General features: G+C 33.6%; 1 protein-coding gene across 10 annotated transcripts in view; it reads right to left on the bottom strand.

Annotated features, from left to right (window-relative positions):
- Nucleotides 1-17,271, bottom strand: part of Rbp (RIMS binding protein) — a 591,180-nt gene that overhangs the window by 189,173 nt on the left and 384,736 nt on the right. For all 10 annotated transcript variants that reach the window (XM_081768676.1, XM_081768673.1, XM_081768675.1 and 7 more), the window contains one exon: nt 16,147-16,299. In XM_081768676.1, the coding sequence (XP_081624802.1) occupies nt 16,147-16,299 (153 nt within the window). The remainder of the gene's footprint in view (nt 1-16,146; nt 16,300-17,271) is intronic.

Raw genomic sequence — 17,271 nt, forward strand, 5'->3', positions numbered from 1 at the left:
TGCCAGTATTCATGAACAAAATTTCCTCAAATAATATCGTTGCAATGGCGAGGGTTACGAACGGAACATCGAAATCACATTTGATGTTGATATATTACATGTTAGCTGATGAAGTATTCAGCGTTGCTCGGGTAATATATATATATATATATATATATATATATATATATATATATATATATATTGTGGCTCTTTTACATAGCACTTCATAAAATAACATACACCTTTTCCCCCTTAGAAGCGGAGTTTTTGTAAACGCTCAGAAAGTTGTTCAATTATTTTAAAAGAGGAATTAACATACCGAGTTTCAATACGGCCTAACTTGAAAGGCTCTGAGATACATTTTTGGCATAAATTTTTATCCCACCTCCTCAGGGGAGGCATTTTAATTCAAGTGGCATGATAAAATCTTAATGCGAGGTAGGTACTAATTATGTTCCGAAATTCACTTTAAACACTTCAACGGTGTAACACAAACAATATTATAGAAATGGTTCGTTTTTTCCTTTAAAGGTGGAACTTTTGAAAAGGCTGGGACACTTGTCGAATTAATGTGGAGTAATGCCGAGCCTCATTTACATAACATGGCAGGCTACTGAGATACTTTATTTTCTGGAAAAATGTTTAAACTACTTTCCTCTTTTAAAAATCCTTTTCATCCTTCTTAGGATATACATTAAAAGTTCTAAATAGTCTACGGTATATCAGATATTATTACTTAGAAGCATGCCAAGATAACAGTATTGATTTGCATACGGGACAAACAATGGGTTAGAAACAGTAAATCGCGAATAAATGATTTTGTTTGTGTTATTAATAGTCTATGTGATGACTTCAATTTTAAAATTAAACACATAATTTATAAGGCCTTTCCCATCAATTCTGTTGTCTTTACATTATTACATTGATTTACAATTTTCTTGAAGATAAATGTAACTAACTAGCTAATTCGACCAGATCCCATGCAAGACCCTCACTGGTTAAAAATAATAGACTGGAAATGGGTTTGATCATAATCAACAGTTAATAATGATATATAAATATCATATAATATATATATATATATATATATATATATATATATATATATATATATATATATATATATATATATATATATATATATATAATATATTTATAATAATGATATATAAATATCAATATCTACTGATATATAAATACCAACATATTTAGATAAAATTTGCTGTATAAATTTAAGTATGATACAACGTATCCTACAATTGGTGCGTTCAAGGCACAAGGAAATCAAGTTTACTTTTGGTCATTCTGGACGTAATTAATCGTTAAGATATTATTATTATTATTATTATTATTAATTTAAACATTTTCCTCAATTAGCTGGGGTCTGTGTTTCGAATTGCTATCCTTCACCTGTTTCTATCTTGTATTATCTCCACTGTCACACCACATGCACCATATCATTTTTAACACAATCTGCCCACTTCTTCTTTGGTCGGCCTCACACTCATTTCCCATTCCGTTCTATTGCATCTACTCAAAGAGCTATTTCTTCCGAAGGTATTCTTGTTACATGTCTAAACTATCGAAGTCTACTTTTTTGCAACTTTTCTACTACTGATCTCACCCTTTACTGTTCCTCGGATCACTTTGCTCTTAATTTTGTTCTTCCGCGCCACTCTACGCATTCACCGCAGCAGCACCTTCATACACAACGTTATAACTTCTGTTCCTTTCTCTTCTTCCTCGTCTGCTTCGTATAATATGGGAGGTCTCAGCTTAAAAGATTGATGTCCAGATATTGTAATTAACTCTTATGAAATGTTAAAAAAAACAAAACTATTTAAGTTTTCCACGTACTTAAGCACCACATAAACTTTACGCCTCTTTTCTCATAACTTTGGATTTGATTCCTTTGTGCACTGAACAACCCAATTGTGTTCTTTGAGCTAAAAAAAAAAAAATACGTCCGACAAATAAGTAACGGCGGAAGAACAATGAAATAATACAGTAACGGCTCTTGATGGAAGTCGCATTGGTAAAAATTGCTACAAGCTAAGGGAAAAAAGTTTCACACAGCTTTAAAAAGGTGTACATTTGTGTATATATATATATATATATATATATATATATATATATATATATATATATATATATATATATATATATATATATATATATATATATATATATATATTTTACAAATGTAACTTCTCTTAACAACCCCCATTGGAATAAAGAAAATTGAAGGGAGACGGATGGATGCGGTTTCGGACAACTCATAAATACAATGTTATCTGCCATAACATTACATGATGGAACCAGGGACTTCTCGAACCAAATTTGAGCAATGTTAGTATGCTCCGATACTACGATCTATAGTCAATTGTGTGTCATACTTTTATTGCACCTTAATAAAAGAAGAAAATTGCTAGCACAATAGCTATAACAAATTAAAGTTTCCGCAAGGAAAAAGAAAAGTTTTGTACATTTACTAACACGAGTAAAAATGAAAGAAATAAGTTCTGAAAAGACAATGAAGAAATTCCCATTACATTGGGGTATGTGTAATTATTAGAAGAAAAATTAAAAATTTAGTAATAGTAATTTTTCAAATAAAAAAGAGACAAATTAACCTTCTCCCCCTAAACTCTTTACTATAAACCAGGGATGCAAATAAGCAACAAAATTTTACTAGCCCAAGATAAAAAAGCTACTAGCCTACATTCCACAATACAAATCATTTACTTACCTTCGGTATGATATTAAATACTCGCCCGCACCGATGAACAACACTCCCCTGGCGAGTGGTTATTTGCATCCCTACTATAAACTAAACTATTTTGTTCATAAATCGGTCTACCCATAGATACAGTTTTATAGCCGATTTCCCACTAAATAAAAAGACTTGTGAATTCACAAAGGCGGAAAGTGCACAGTTCAAAGAACTCTTCACGATCAGAAAGGCTATTTTAAAGAAAACCAGGTCATTGCGTGATGGATTTCTAAATCAAAACTTATTTTTAAAAAAAAGAATAGAGAAAGGAAGTTTTTCGAATAGAAATTTCAACTAACAGTTAATATAAAGTTTGACTTATAGTGAAACTATCATGCAAAACTTTCTTTGTTTAGTATCATCGCTTAATAGTAAAGGAACAGAAATAATACATATATTGGAAAAGTCTAGACGATTCGTTCGAAAGTTTAGAAAGTAAAATGAACACGGTAGATACTTTTATAATAGTTATAGACAGCTTTAAGTAATAGTTTTGTATATAAAATAAGCATCTTTGATTTCAAGGCGTTTAGTTACTTCTTTCTCCAGTGTTGCCTATGGCTTTTTGCAAAGACAAAGAACACATCTGCTCCGTTAGAATTCACCGATCATTTTATGTTGTTTTTTTTTTCATAAACTTTCGCATTTCCGCCAAATTACGACTCTCGCGTGACGGTACTTCCATTATTGTTTTTTTTTTCATATCAAACATTACTTGGAAGTTCAAAAGTAAATTCAATACAGGATATACATCGACATTATTCCACATTATTTTTAGTAGTTTCAGTCAAACAATAAGCTTATTCTAAGCTAAGTGCGGAAGAAATACATTCTGTGGGGTACGCAATGACCTATCAATCAAATATCGAACAAAAAGTGTGATATTCTTAAATTGTCTTTTAATTTTTATAATTTAATTTTAAAAATATGGCGACTTCCTTTTCAATTATGTACCACACAGACATGGAGAAAGACTGGTGACAGGTATTCATTAAAGATATAATACCACAATACCACGATATTATAACAAGTGAAGATTGTCCAAATATAATCGAAAACAAAGAGATTATCAATATTGTACCTTTCTATTCAATATTTGTCCCTCGTTGGGAAAGCTTTTTTTATTATTATTTTTATACCAAAGAAGTTTTTAGATTGATTCGCAGATTCGGTGACATTGTAATTTTGGAATTTTTTGTCTAATATTTATTATTATTCCCTTTACTATGGTTTAGACAGAACAAAACTGGAAAATGTATTCTCCTTTCGCAAATGCCTAACAATATGAATAACAATTAGTAAATTTCGGTTTATGAAGGAAACTGGTTTTATCCTGAACATATCGTTTTCTAAAAGTTATATGCATATCATTTCCTCAACTTTTCCTACATTATTTTCTTTTTCTGAAAGTTATATGTGTAACATTTTCTCAACTTCTTCTACACTATTTTCTTTCTCAGAAAGTCATGTGTCTATAATTTTCTCAAATTCTCCTACATTACTTTCATTTCCGAAAGTTATATGTGTATAATTTTCTCAACTTCTACACCATTTCCTTTCAAATTTTCCTACATTATTTTATTTCTCTGAAAGTTATATGTATATCATTTCCTCAACTTTCCCTACATTATTTTCTTTTTCTAAAAGTTATATGTGTATCATTTTCTCAAATTTTCCTACATTATTTTATTTTTCTGAAAGTTATATGTGTATTATTTCCTGAACTTCTCCTACATTATTTCCTTTTTCTGGAAGTTATATGTGTATCATTCTCTGAACTCCTCTACATTATTTTCTTCTGAAAGTTATACGCGTATCATTTTCTCAACTCCTCTACATTATTTTCTTTTTCTGAAAGTTATATGTGTATCATTTTCTCAACTTCTACATTATTTTCTTTTTCGAAAAGTTACATGTGTATCATTTCCTCAACTTTTCCTACATTATTTTCTATTTTCTGTGATAATTAATCAGCAATAAGTCAGAAAAAATATCCATCATTGTTTCTTTGAATCGTTTCCCATAAGTCATCTGAAATGATTTGACGCAATATTAACTTCGACCATTACATAAACATCTATTCTCAATACCAGATTTAGAAGTTTAAAATCAGTAGATGTAAAATTAATGTAAAATTAATGAATTTTCTGTAGAATATATGGCGCTTATCTGCACAGAAATTTTGTTTTTAACTTCTAATTAAGGTGCGCTTCAGTAGATTTGAGAATGCTAGGATGAATAAATAAATCAGTGATTAAACGAGATTTTGTAGAGAACCATTACATTTTCTCGAATTTTTTGTGTAACAATACTTATTTATAAGCTAACAATAAGTGATGGTCACTTCGCTTTATAAGATGACTGAAATCTAGATTCTTCAGTTCTTTATTGAAATCTAGATTCTTCAGTTCTTTATTGAAATCTAGATTCTTCAGTTCCTTATTGAAATCTAGATTCTTCAGTTCTTTATTGAAATCTAGATTCTTCAGTTCCTTATTGAAATCTAGATTCTTCAGTTCTTTATTGAAATCTAGATTCTTCAGTTCTTTATTGAAATCTAGATTCGTCAGTTCTTTATTGAAATCTAGATTGTTCAGTTCTTTATTGAAATCTAAATTCTTCAGTTCTTTATTGAAATCTAGATTCTTCAGTTCTTTATTGAAATCTAAATTCTTCAGTTCTTTATTGAAATCTAGATTCTTCAGTTCTTTATTGAAATCTAGATTCTTCAGTTCTTTATTGAAATCTAGATTCTTCAGTTCTTTATGGAAATCTAGATTCTTCAGCTCTTTATTGAAATCTAGATTCTTCAGTTCTTTATGGAAATCTAGATTCTTCAGTTCTTTATTGAAATCTAAATTCTTCAGTTCTTTATTGAAATCTAGATTCTTCAGTTCTTTATTGAAATCTATTTGGTCTAGGAATTAATTCGTGCGGTTGGTACGCACACATTGAAGCTGTAGTACAAACACAAAATACATAAATACCTTAAGAAAAATATTGTCCATCGCTAGCCACCACTTTCGCCCATCTGTCAGGCAATGTACGGATTCCGTGGCGAAAGAAGTCCTCATCCTTGGAAGCGATCCAGTCAGAGACCCATGTTTCGATATCTTCTGAAGAAGTAAACCACTGTCCAATCAAATCGTTGTTCATGCAATCGAACAAGTAGTAGTCCGAAGGAGCAACGTCTGGTGAATACGGCGGGTGGGGTAAAACTTCCCATCCGACATTTTCTAAATAGGTTTTGACCGGTTTTGCGACATGTGGGCGAGCGTTATCATGTTGAACAATAAGTTTATCATGTCTGTTCTCCCATTCTGGTCGTGTTCTGGCCAGAGCTTGCTTCAAACGCATTAATTGTCGTCGATAACGTTCTCCATTCATAGTTTCACCCGGTTGCAGCAGCTCATAGTACACCACACCTTTCATATCCCACAGCATAACCTTTGCACAGTGAATATCTCGTTTTGGTTGTGATGGACCTGGTTCACCTAGGCCTTTTTTCGTTTAGGGTTCTCGTAATGGATCCACTTCTCATCACCCGTAATAATTCGATGCAGAAACCCCTTTCTGCTCTGTCGTTGAAGCAGCAATTCGCAAATGGTTTTTCGTCTTTCAACGTCTCTGTCTTTCAATTCATGTGGAACCCAATGTGACATCTTTTGAATCATTCCCATGGCTTTCAAGCGTTTGGAGACTGTTGTTTGATCAACGCCTAATGCTGCTGCAAGTTGTTCCTGCGTTTGACACGAATCCTGCTCGAGCAATGCTGTCAATTCTTCGTCTTGAAATTTTTTTGGCTGTCCAGCTCGCTCTTGGTCTGCCAAGCCGAAATCACCACTTCTAAACCGTGCAAACCACTTCTGACACGTTCGCTCAGCTAGAGCATGGTCACCATACACTTCCACCAAAACACGATGACTTTCAGTCGCACTTTTCTGCATGTTAAAGTAATGCAGCAAGACACCCCGCAAAAACACTTTATCAGGCACAAATTGCGCCATGTTCACTTAACTACAAACTGGTGTTGTTGACGCTTTAATCCACTGCTCTATACTACGAACGATACGCGATGACAGGGGTTTGCAACACATGTGTGGATACACGGAACTTTGGGACGCTCCGTTCGTTGCGCCATCTCTTGTCCACCCGCACGAATTAATTCCTAGACCAAATAGATTCTTCAGTTCTTTATTGAAATCTAGATTCTTCAGTTCTTTATTGAAATCTAAATTCTTCAGTTCTTTATTGAAATCTAGATTCTTCAGTTCTTTATTGAAATCTAGATTCGTCAGTTCTTTATTGAAATCTAAATTCTTCAGTTCTTTATTGAAATCTAGATTCTTCAGTTCTTTATTGAAATCTAGATTCTTCAGTTCTTTATTGAAATCTAGATTCTTCAGTTCTTTACTGAAATCTAGATTCTTCAGTTCTTTATGGAAATCTAGATTCTTCAGTTCTTTATTGAAATCTAAATTCTTCAGTTCTTTATTGAAATTAAATTCTTCACTTCTATATTATCAAATATTAATAGTTTAATCTCTCTGAAACCTTCCAAGATTTTATCAGAGCTTCATGGAAGAAAGAAACACAAATAATATCATAGCAGCTCCGAACATTTTACGTACAGATTTTATCTTATGCGAATGGATCATCCTATCGGTAACATGAACTGACTTCTTGAAACATAAATAACTGATGGCATTTATTTCTATTTGTTGTAGAAACATGACAGTGACAACATAACAAAGATCTGGCTCTACAACGTCCACTCAGGCTGTGTTTAGTTCTCTGTAACAAATTTTCTCTTCCTCTCTTTATATATATTTTTTCAAAGCTTTGACGTATCTCAAAAACAGAGAAAGGATGTCCCATGTGTGATCCAAAGCAGAAGATTCAATCACGCGGAAGGGACAACATGCGCCGACTCTTTTGTAACAGACAGCAGGTAAACAAAATAACGTTGGGTAACAACGCACGTTGTCATCATGATTCAGTTTCAAATACTTCAATCAAGGTCACTTTGCAGGTGACCCTGAACAGATTTAATTTTTTTTCCCTTTCTAAAAGTATTTTTGCCATTTTCATGGAAAGTTTTCGGTTTATAATAGCACTAACAGGTGGCAACTTAGAAAATTGATATATAGAAAGATATCACCGAAATTGACTTTAATTTACTACATACAGTAACAAATATTTTAAAAATGAAGTGAAATTTCTAGTTTTACGGTCTACGCTTATGTTCAATAAATTAAAGGAGACTGATGATCACTGAAAGTGAATGGTTATAAAATTAATTCGTGAAATGAGAATGTGAAAGAGTGAATGGTTGTAAAATTAATTGGTGAAATTAGAATGTGAAAGACTGAATGGCTGTACACTTAATTGGGGAAATTAGAATGTGAAAGACTGAATGGCTGTAAACTTAATTGGTGAAATGAGAATATGAAAGAGTGAATGGTTATAAAATTAATTGGTGAAATGAGAATGTGAAAGAGTGAATGGTTGTAAAATTAATTGGTGAAATGAGAATATGAAAGAGTGAATGGTTGTAAAATTAATTGGTGAAATGAGAATATGAAAGAGTGAATGGTTATAAAATTAATTGGTGAAATGAGAATATAAAAGAGTGAATGGTTGTAAAATTAATTGGTGAAATGAGAATATGAAAGAGTGAATGGTTGTAAAATTAATTGGTGAAATGAGTATATGAAAGAGTGAATGGTTGTAAAATTAATTGGTGAAACGAGAATATGAAAGAGTGAATGGTTGTAAAATTAATTGGTGAAATGAGAATATGAAAGAGTGAATGGTTGTAAAATTAATTGGTGAAATGAGAATATGAAAGAGTGAATGGTTGTAAAATTAATTGGTGAAATGAGAATATGAAAGAGTGAATGGTTGTAAAATTAATTGGTGAAATGAGAATGTGAAAGACTGAATGGTTGTAAAATTAATTGGTGAAATGAGAATGTGAAAGAGTGAATGGTTGTAAAATTAATTGGTGAAATGAGAATGTAAAAGAGTGAATGGTTGTAAAATTAATTGGTGAAATGAGAATATGAAATAGTGAATGGTTGTAAAATTAATTGGTGAAATGAGAATGTGAAAGAGTGAATGGTTGTAAAATTAATTGGTGAAATGTGAATGTGAAAGAGTGAATGGTTGTAAAATTAATTGAAGAAATGAGAATGTGAAAGAGAGAATGGTTGTAAAATTAATTGGTGAAATAAGAATGTGAAAGAGTGAATGGTTGTAAAATTAATTCGTGAAATGAGAATGTGAAAGAGTGAATGGTTGTAAAATTAATTGAAGAAATGAGAATGTGGAAGAGTGAATAAATGTAAAATAGTTGGGGAAATGAGAATGTGGAAGAGGGAATGAATGTAAATTAATTTGTGAAATAATAATGCGAAAAGAAATGAAACCCCGAGAAAACCACACATATGATGTTGAATAAATATATAGGGCCCGGAACTTCATGATATAGCATTTTTTTTTTTTTTTTTTTTGTCATCGTATCAAACAGAAGGTTGAAATACTTAAGCATCTCATGAAGATCACAAAAAAGGGCAAATTTTATCATCATAAGCACTTTGATATTTCAAGTCACTTGATGCAACTAAGAAGCTTCCTTACAGCACGGTCTTCAGCTGACCTTTTAGTCTTCACACACGATTTTTATGTTTCGATACCGTCCACCAACTGTAGCCTCATTCATCTCATCTCTCTCTTTCCTGCGACAATACCTTCTAGGATCTCGCTCACAAAACTGTTCCTTCTTAGTTACTGCTCCAACCATTTCTCTTTCTCTTTTCAATTGCATCTAAAATTGTCATTTCCCCACCCCCACTATTTCTCACAACTCACTTGTTTCTCGTTCGGCCAAGTTACTTTTTTCCATTCTTCTCCACACCAACACTTCAAAGATTTCTAGTTTTCTTTTATCGCTTTTGCGTAATGTCCATGTTTCTGTCCCTAGTACAATACTCCAGACAAAGCATTTTGTAACTCTTATTTCTCAACTCATTATTTCCATTATCAGGTTCTTCTTTACCATCTTTTTATACAGATCTTAAATAACATCGGCAAAAGAAAACATCTCTGTCAAACTTCCTTCCAATTGCACTGTCCTCTGTCATTTCCTCCCCTATTCTAACAGTCACTTCTTCGTTCATAAATAAAAAAATGTTTCGTGTAATTCGCGAGCTCGCAGACATGGTAGGCTTTTCAAAAAGTACTGATTGTTGCATATTGACTGAAAACACTGTTCGACAACGAAAATGTAAATTGAACAAAATCAGCTAATTCTTATTGATTTTGTGGTGCTGATCACGAATTTGAAAGTTATTTTAGAATATTAGCTCTACTTTTCGTTTTACAGGCATGTCTAATAATAACGCTTTAAAAATAAATATATTCGCTTCGTTTGGAGTAAAATGTTACACTGATCCGGCAACACTGGAGAAACTATATGAACGCTTGGTTTCATTGTGTTCCTTATCTCAGTAGTGTTCTGCTGTTGTTAGAAAAGACAGGTTTAGTGCAGTTATCAGCATTTTGGGTGTGACGTTTGTGTAGTGCAGGACATAAAAATACAACTACAAGTACGTAAAAATACTGGTATTTCAAATATATATTTTTAAATAGTTGTCGGAACTATTTCAAGTGACATTTTGAGGATTTAAATAAACAAAAATGCCGCGAAATTGTGTAAACAGTGCGGATAGCTTCTGCTACGTGTGTGGGGAAGTGACATTTTCCTCACAAAAGCAGACTATAACACCACTAATAAGAAAAGCCTATCAATATTACTTTGGTTGTAAAATTGGAGACCAAGATAAATCTTGGGCACCCCACATTGTGTGTAACACTTGTGCCAGCAAGCTAAGAAATTGGATTAATGGGAAGCGGCGCTCAATGCCTTTTTCAGTGCCCATGATTTGCAGGGAGCTAAGCGACCACATCAGAGACTGTTATTTTTGTATGGTTCCTTCCGTCAAGAAGGGAATTTCCACGAAGAAGAAGCGGGCCTTGATCTATCCTAACATTCCTTCTGCAATGCGCCCTGTTCCACATGAAGAAGGACTACCTGTTCCTGACCCACCTAAAGAATACGATCTTTTTTCTGATGATGATCAAGAAGTTGAAGCTCCTGAATCAAGTACTTCGAAGGACCCTACGTTTGTTGTAGAAGAACCTCCATGTAAACCACATAAACTTACTCAAGAGGAACTAAGTGATCTAATCAGAGACTTGGACCTCTCGAAAAGCAAAGCCGAAATTTTAGCGTCACGCTTAAAGCAATGGAATTTATTGCAGGAAAAAGTAAATATTTCTGTGTATCGGAATAGGGAGATGTTCACTTCATTTTTTACTATGGAAGACACACTTGTGGCATGTACAGATGTAAATGGTCTCATGAGAGCACTTAAAATTAATTACGAACCTACGGAGTGGAGGCTCTTTATAGATTCGTCCAAGGTGAGTTTAAAGGCAGTGCTTTTACATATTGGAAATGAACTTCCTTCAATTCCTGTAGGTTACGCAGTTCATATGAAGGAATCTTATGAAAACTTGAAACGTTTACTTCAAGCCATTAAATATTACGATTTTCAGTGGCTCATTTGTGGTGACCTTAAAGTAATAGCACTGTTGCTAGGTATGCAGTTAGGGTATACAAAGTATTGTTGCTTTATATGTGAATGGGACAGTAGAGATCGTGGATCTCATTACCGCAAAAGTGATTGGAGTACCAGAGAAACTCTTCAGCCGGGAGTGAAAAATGTACAGCATGAACCACTGGCAGATCGTAACCGAATTTTGCTTCCCCCTCTACATATTAAATTAGGTCTTATGAAAAGTTTTGTTAAGAGCATGAACTAAGAGGATGAGGCCTATAAGTACCTAAGAGGACAATTCCCTCGATTAAGTGATGCCAAAGTTAAAGAGGGTGTTTTCATAGGGCCACAGATTAGGCAACTACTCAAAGATCACAAGTTCGACTAAATTCTCCAAGGTGAGGAGAAAGCTGCGTGGGAAAGCTTGAAGAGTGTTTGTTCACAGTTCTTGGGAAGACACCGAGCGACAAATTACAAACAACTGGTAGCAAAGTTGTTATTGTGCTACGAACTGTGTGCAGTTGTTATTGTGCTGTTATTGTTCTTCATTCACATCTAGACTTCTTTCCCGAAGATTGTGGAGCAGTAAGTGACGAACATGGTGAGTGTTTCCATCAAGATATTGCAGCCATGAAGAAGAGATATGAGGGGAAGTGGAGTTCTAACATATTGGCCGACTACTGTTGGACTATTGCAAGGGATGCTCCAGATGTAACCTACAAAAGGCAAGCCAAGCAAAGACGCTCAAAATAAAGTAAACATAATCCTGTACAAGGGATCACTTGAAACTTTTGTCTACATTGCAGTGTAGTTCTTGCACAAAAAGGTATTTGTACATATTTTTCATGTTTTGATGTTAATACTGATTTTTATTACGGAATTGTCCACGGTTACTTTATTTTCTGTATCGCTGTGAAACTGGTATTTGCGCAATTTTGAAAAAGGAAGTACAAGGGTATAGAAAGCTATAGATTAGGGTACTTCTTAACTCCCCAGCTTATCACATTACAGTGAAATAGATTAAAAAAAAGTGAAATGTATTTTTTTACAAGGATTTTGCTTAAATGTTCTATAAATATTAATACATTTGTATATATACAGCTACTGTTATACAAGGGCGTTTTTTTTCACAACCTGAGCTAAGAAAATTCTTCTATTATCATTTCCTTTCACATTATGCTTAAATGAATGTAAAAATCGCAATTTCAAAGAATTTACATACTTTCGATCAAAATTTGTTGAACAGTGAAATTTGGACATGAGAAAGCTGTGCGCGAGATGGGTGCGTGTTTGATCACAATGGAACAAAAACAGTGTTGTAAAGATGTTTCAATCGAGTGTTTGGCGATGATTCACAGCAATAAAGCCGAGTTTCTGCGACAATTCATAACCATGGATGAACACATGGGTCCGTCACTTGACACTTGAGACGAAGGAACAGCCAAAACAATGGAATGAAAAGAGAGAAGCGGCTCGATAAAAGGCGAAGACAATTCCACCTGCTGGTAAGGTCATGGGGTCAGTTCTTTTGAGATTTACTTGAGATAATTTCCATTGATTATCTTCAAAAATGAAAAACTATCAACGGCAAGTATTATGCAAACTTATTGCAGCGTTTGGGCGATGTAATCAAGAAAAAAGGCCCGCATATGGCGGAAAAACCATTTCATGAAGACAATGCATCAGTTTACACATCGGTTATTACGATGGCCAAAATCAATGAGTTAATGTTCGGATTGCTTCCACACGCACTCTATTCGCCAGATTTAGCACCCTCGGATTATTTTCTCTTTCCAAACTTGAAAAAAGTGGCTCGGTGGTAAAAGATTTGCCAACAACGAAAAGGTAGAATCTGCGGATAATGGCTTTTGGATGGTTCTTACTATAAAAACATAATATCGAAATTAGTGCAACATATCTGGGAAAAGTGTATCGAGCTATCAAGTTTAAAGGAGATTGTGTTGAGAAATAAATATATTTTTCCCATTTTTTTTTTCTTTGTTAGGTTGAGTACTTTTGGGATTACTCTCGTAAGATGCATCTACACTCATGAGTGTAGATAGCAATGCTAAAAATATTGGTATCAAATAAGTATTTTTAAATACAAATATTTAAGTCCGATGGTGTGTAGTTTTAACTGAGAGATTTGGTGGGAATCGCAATGATTCTATTAACTTGCTGCGGCAACTCAACACCCTCGAGCAACCCCTGAATTTAATTCCTAGGTAGAATTACTGGGTTATTTTATAGTTGCCAGAGACATGGAGGTAAAATTATGAGATCTGTAATGTGAAAATATTTAGTTTATTATTATTATTATTATTATTATTATTATTATTATTATTATTAATAATAATAATAACAATAATAATAATAATAAAAGTAGTAGTAGTAGTAGTATTTATAGTAGTAGTAAATTAATGGAAATAATGAAACACCACTTAGTGTATAATTTAGATCATATATTGTACAGTCAGCGACAAAAGTTCTTTTCGTTTGATAAAATTTATTTTGGGAATAACGGTGGTATGACTGAAACGTACAGAAAATTACATTCCTTTTAATTTACTAAAAAGTGTACTCAAATTGACTTCCATTCTGAAGTTATTTACGAAATTAATTTCATCAAAAGGAAAGAACTTTTGTCGCTGACTGTACAACATTATAAATACAATTCAGTTTGTTAGAATTTGATACAGGAGAGCGAAAAGAAGCACATTACAAGAAATTATGTTTTTGCAGTCCACAGGAAAGTAACAGTATTAGAAATTTCCTTTGTTTGAAACGTTGCCCAAATGAAAACGTTGAGAAGGATTTATTTGAAAGCACTTTCGGGTGTTCACTCCACACATGATAATGCAAATGTTATAAACAGATTTATATTCAGACTCCCAAGAGCTCTTGTAAGTGAAGTTAATTCTCCTACCAAATGAATTATATGAAATATGTCAAACACACCATGCGCAAACGTAATAATAACCATCTGGATCGTTTTGAAATCTTATTAAGAAAACATACCTAGAATGTATGCGTAAGGACCTGGAATTTTTTCCTGAATTGGATTGTTTTTAAAGTTCACTACTTAATTTTCTACAAAAATCTAAGCTTTTACAATTTAAAAGTTATCAGTACGAAACTTTTGGCCTAATATATGCACATAATTTTAATAAGACAAATTCCGCGTGTTAGTATCGTAGGATTTAGGATTTAGATTTCTGGGCTTTCAGCATATATGACAACTTAGCCCGTCATGTATGAGGGGTGACGTACACACTACCTGCACATGAATCAGTGGTAGAGCATTCACCTCTGGTGCATGGGGTCCTTAGTTCAATCCCAGCTCGCGCCAAGTGGACTTTGCGGTGGACAAACTCGTGTGCGTGGGTTTTCTCGGGGCTCTCCCGTTTCGTCCCACTTTTTTTCATTCGACCATTCCACTCATTTCTCATCATCACCGTCTCCTTTGAGTATAACTGGCATAATCGTGGAACTGGCTGTGAATTTACATGTAAGTTTCGCCTATGAATTCACAATATGCTAGGATTCGGCCAACGTTCGAACTTTTATACTAACATAGTAAGATTGGTCAGGTAGGAGAACGGTTTAGTGAGATCAAATGTTTGTTTTATGTGCCCTTAAAGCTACATGAGACGGGTGGTTAATGAAAGTGCACTATTATGAAAGAATTTATGGAATGCGAATGGGGCTGTAAACAGTAGAAACTTGAGAGATCTTACAGACACGCTGTCGTAAAAATGTGAACGGTCCATTTTTTATTTCAATAATATTAAAAAGATGGCATAATAGTAATAATAATGCAATATGTAACTCTAGCAAATCTACTACTCTATCTATGCTGTATGGATTTTGTATATTAACACCACGCGATGTAAGCTCCAGCATTTGTACCTAAATCCAGGAACATCGCAGGATTTTTTTTTTAATAGGGCAAAAGACGAACACAAAAGTTAAGTCGCGAACACAAATATACTTTGGCTCACGCTTACAGACGATACTTCATGAAAAACAACAACTGTTTACGCAGATTGTGTAAGTTCGTACAATAACTACAGTAAATATTCTATAATGCTACAATAAAAATATGAAATATTCTAGTATATGAGTAAACAAATCAAACATGTTTTGACATTTCGAATAACTGAAATATCTCTTTTGTGTGGCAATGTAGTTAGCGTATTCGTCTTCGGAGGGGAAGATCAGGCTAGAGCTCATGTGGTTCAGATCCCACACTAAGCTGAACTTCCTCGTGGTTAAGTGGTTAGCGTATGGCCTTTGGCGTGAGAGGCCTGGTTTCGATTCCCGGTTGAAGCTCATGTAGTTCGGATCCCATGTTAAGCTGTCAGTCCATGTATCTTGTAGCCTCGCTGCTGAAAGCGACGCTAAATTCAAATCCAATAGAATAATTAAACCTCCCTTGCTCCATCCTGCGGACGGTCATACGTAAAACTTACATCAAAGTAGATGTGCACTGTGCATTTGAACAAAATTCACATAATTATTTGTAAACCAAAATCTTTATTTTCTGATATATATATTTTTACGATCTCAATGAATTTAAAAAAAACACGAAACAATATTTTTAAAAAATCCCTTGCACTCTTGTTTTCGACGTCAGAATGAAATATACAACCGTAAAACTGTCATTTTAACAAGTTAGTTTCCAAAAGTGAAATTTTCAAGAATAAGAAATAAAATAAAATATCAAGAAAAAGAAGAAGAAGAAAGCTATAAAGATTGGCAACTTACCAGGTCGTCACACAATCCAGTCTTGGTACGCAGCCGATCTCCTAACTGCTCACGTTCTAATGCTAGTGTCTGCCGCGCTTCTTCGAGTCTCCGGTTGGTGTCCTCTAAGGCTGCGTAGCGGCTCACGTCGACCTCGGCATAGCGCTGGAGAGACTATAGTAAAAGAGAAACAACGGTTCCTGTTACTCGACAGTTTATATTATTATTATTATTATTATTATTATTATTATTATTTCTTTTCTTATTTTTGTTTTGTTACATGGTTTGTAAGCACAGTCAATGTGTGAAAAACCAAACATTTCACCCCAAAATTTTCCCTTTTTTGTTTTCAATCTTTGTTGTTTCATAACAAAAGCAGTTAGATAATAACCAGAAACAACACTTCAAATCGTGATGCGAGACGATATACGATCTTTCTAAACCATAACACACACACACACACACAAAACTATCAAATCTTTTAGACCGAAACTATCAAACACGAAAACAAACGTAAACTATCTAATAAAATATCTTCCAATTAATTAAGAACTGTCTGTAAAGAAATTACACAGCTGTAATAAATGTGACAAAACAGGTTGATCTTATACGAAGATTTGTTAACTATCAGTTAAATATAACATGTACTGCTGGCCTTTTCTTTTGTATATAGTTCTCTTACTTTCATGATTAATATCTTCTGTACAATGGTCACAAAGGGGGAAGACACGTATATCAATATAGAAATAAACGATAAGACAATTATATATATATATATATTAGGGTGGTCCTTATACATATGGTGAAGTTTCAAAATAAAGCAATTTACTCTGTTACCCTCTCAAAAGTTTCCTTTTCATGTAGAAGTAATATGTATAAAATATCATATAAGAATTTTAATATTTAGAGGTGCCTCAACAATGTTAAAGTTTTGACATGTAAAAGCCACAGTCAGTTATTCACAGTAAATCAATGTAACTGCAAAAGTTTCGAATAGTCTCTACTAAATTGTTACAGAACAACATAGTCCGATTGTGAGTAACCCTATATGGATTTGCAATCACTGATCCTAAAGAAAAGTTGATTTTCTTGCAACTGGGAATATTTTGTGTGTGTGTTCGTTTACTTGGATCACATGCTGCAACT

The sequence above is a fragment of the Thermobia domestica genome, chromosome 8, assembly GCF_964235325.1.
Source record: "Thermobia domestica chromosome 8, izTheDome1.hap1.1, whole genome shotgun sequence".
Lineage (NCBI taxonomy): Eukaryota > Metazoa > Arthropoda > Insecta > Zygentoma > Lepismatidae > Thermobia > Thermobia domestica.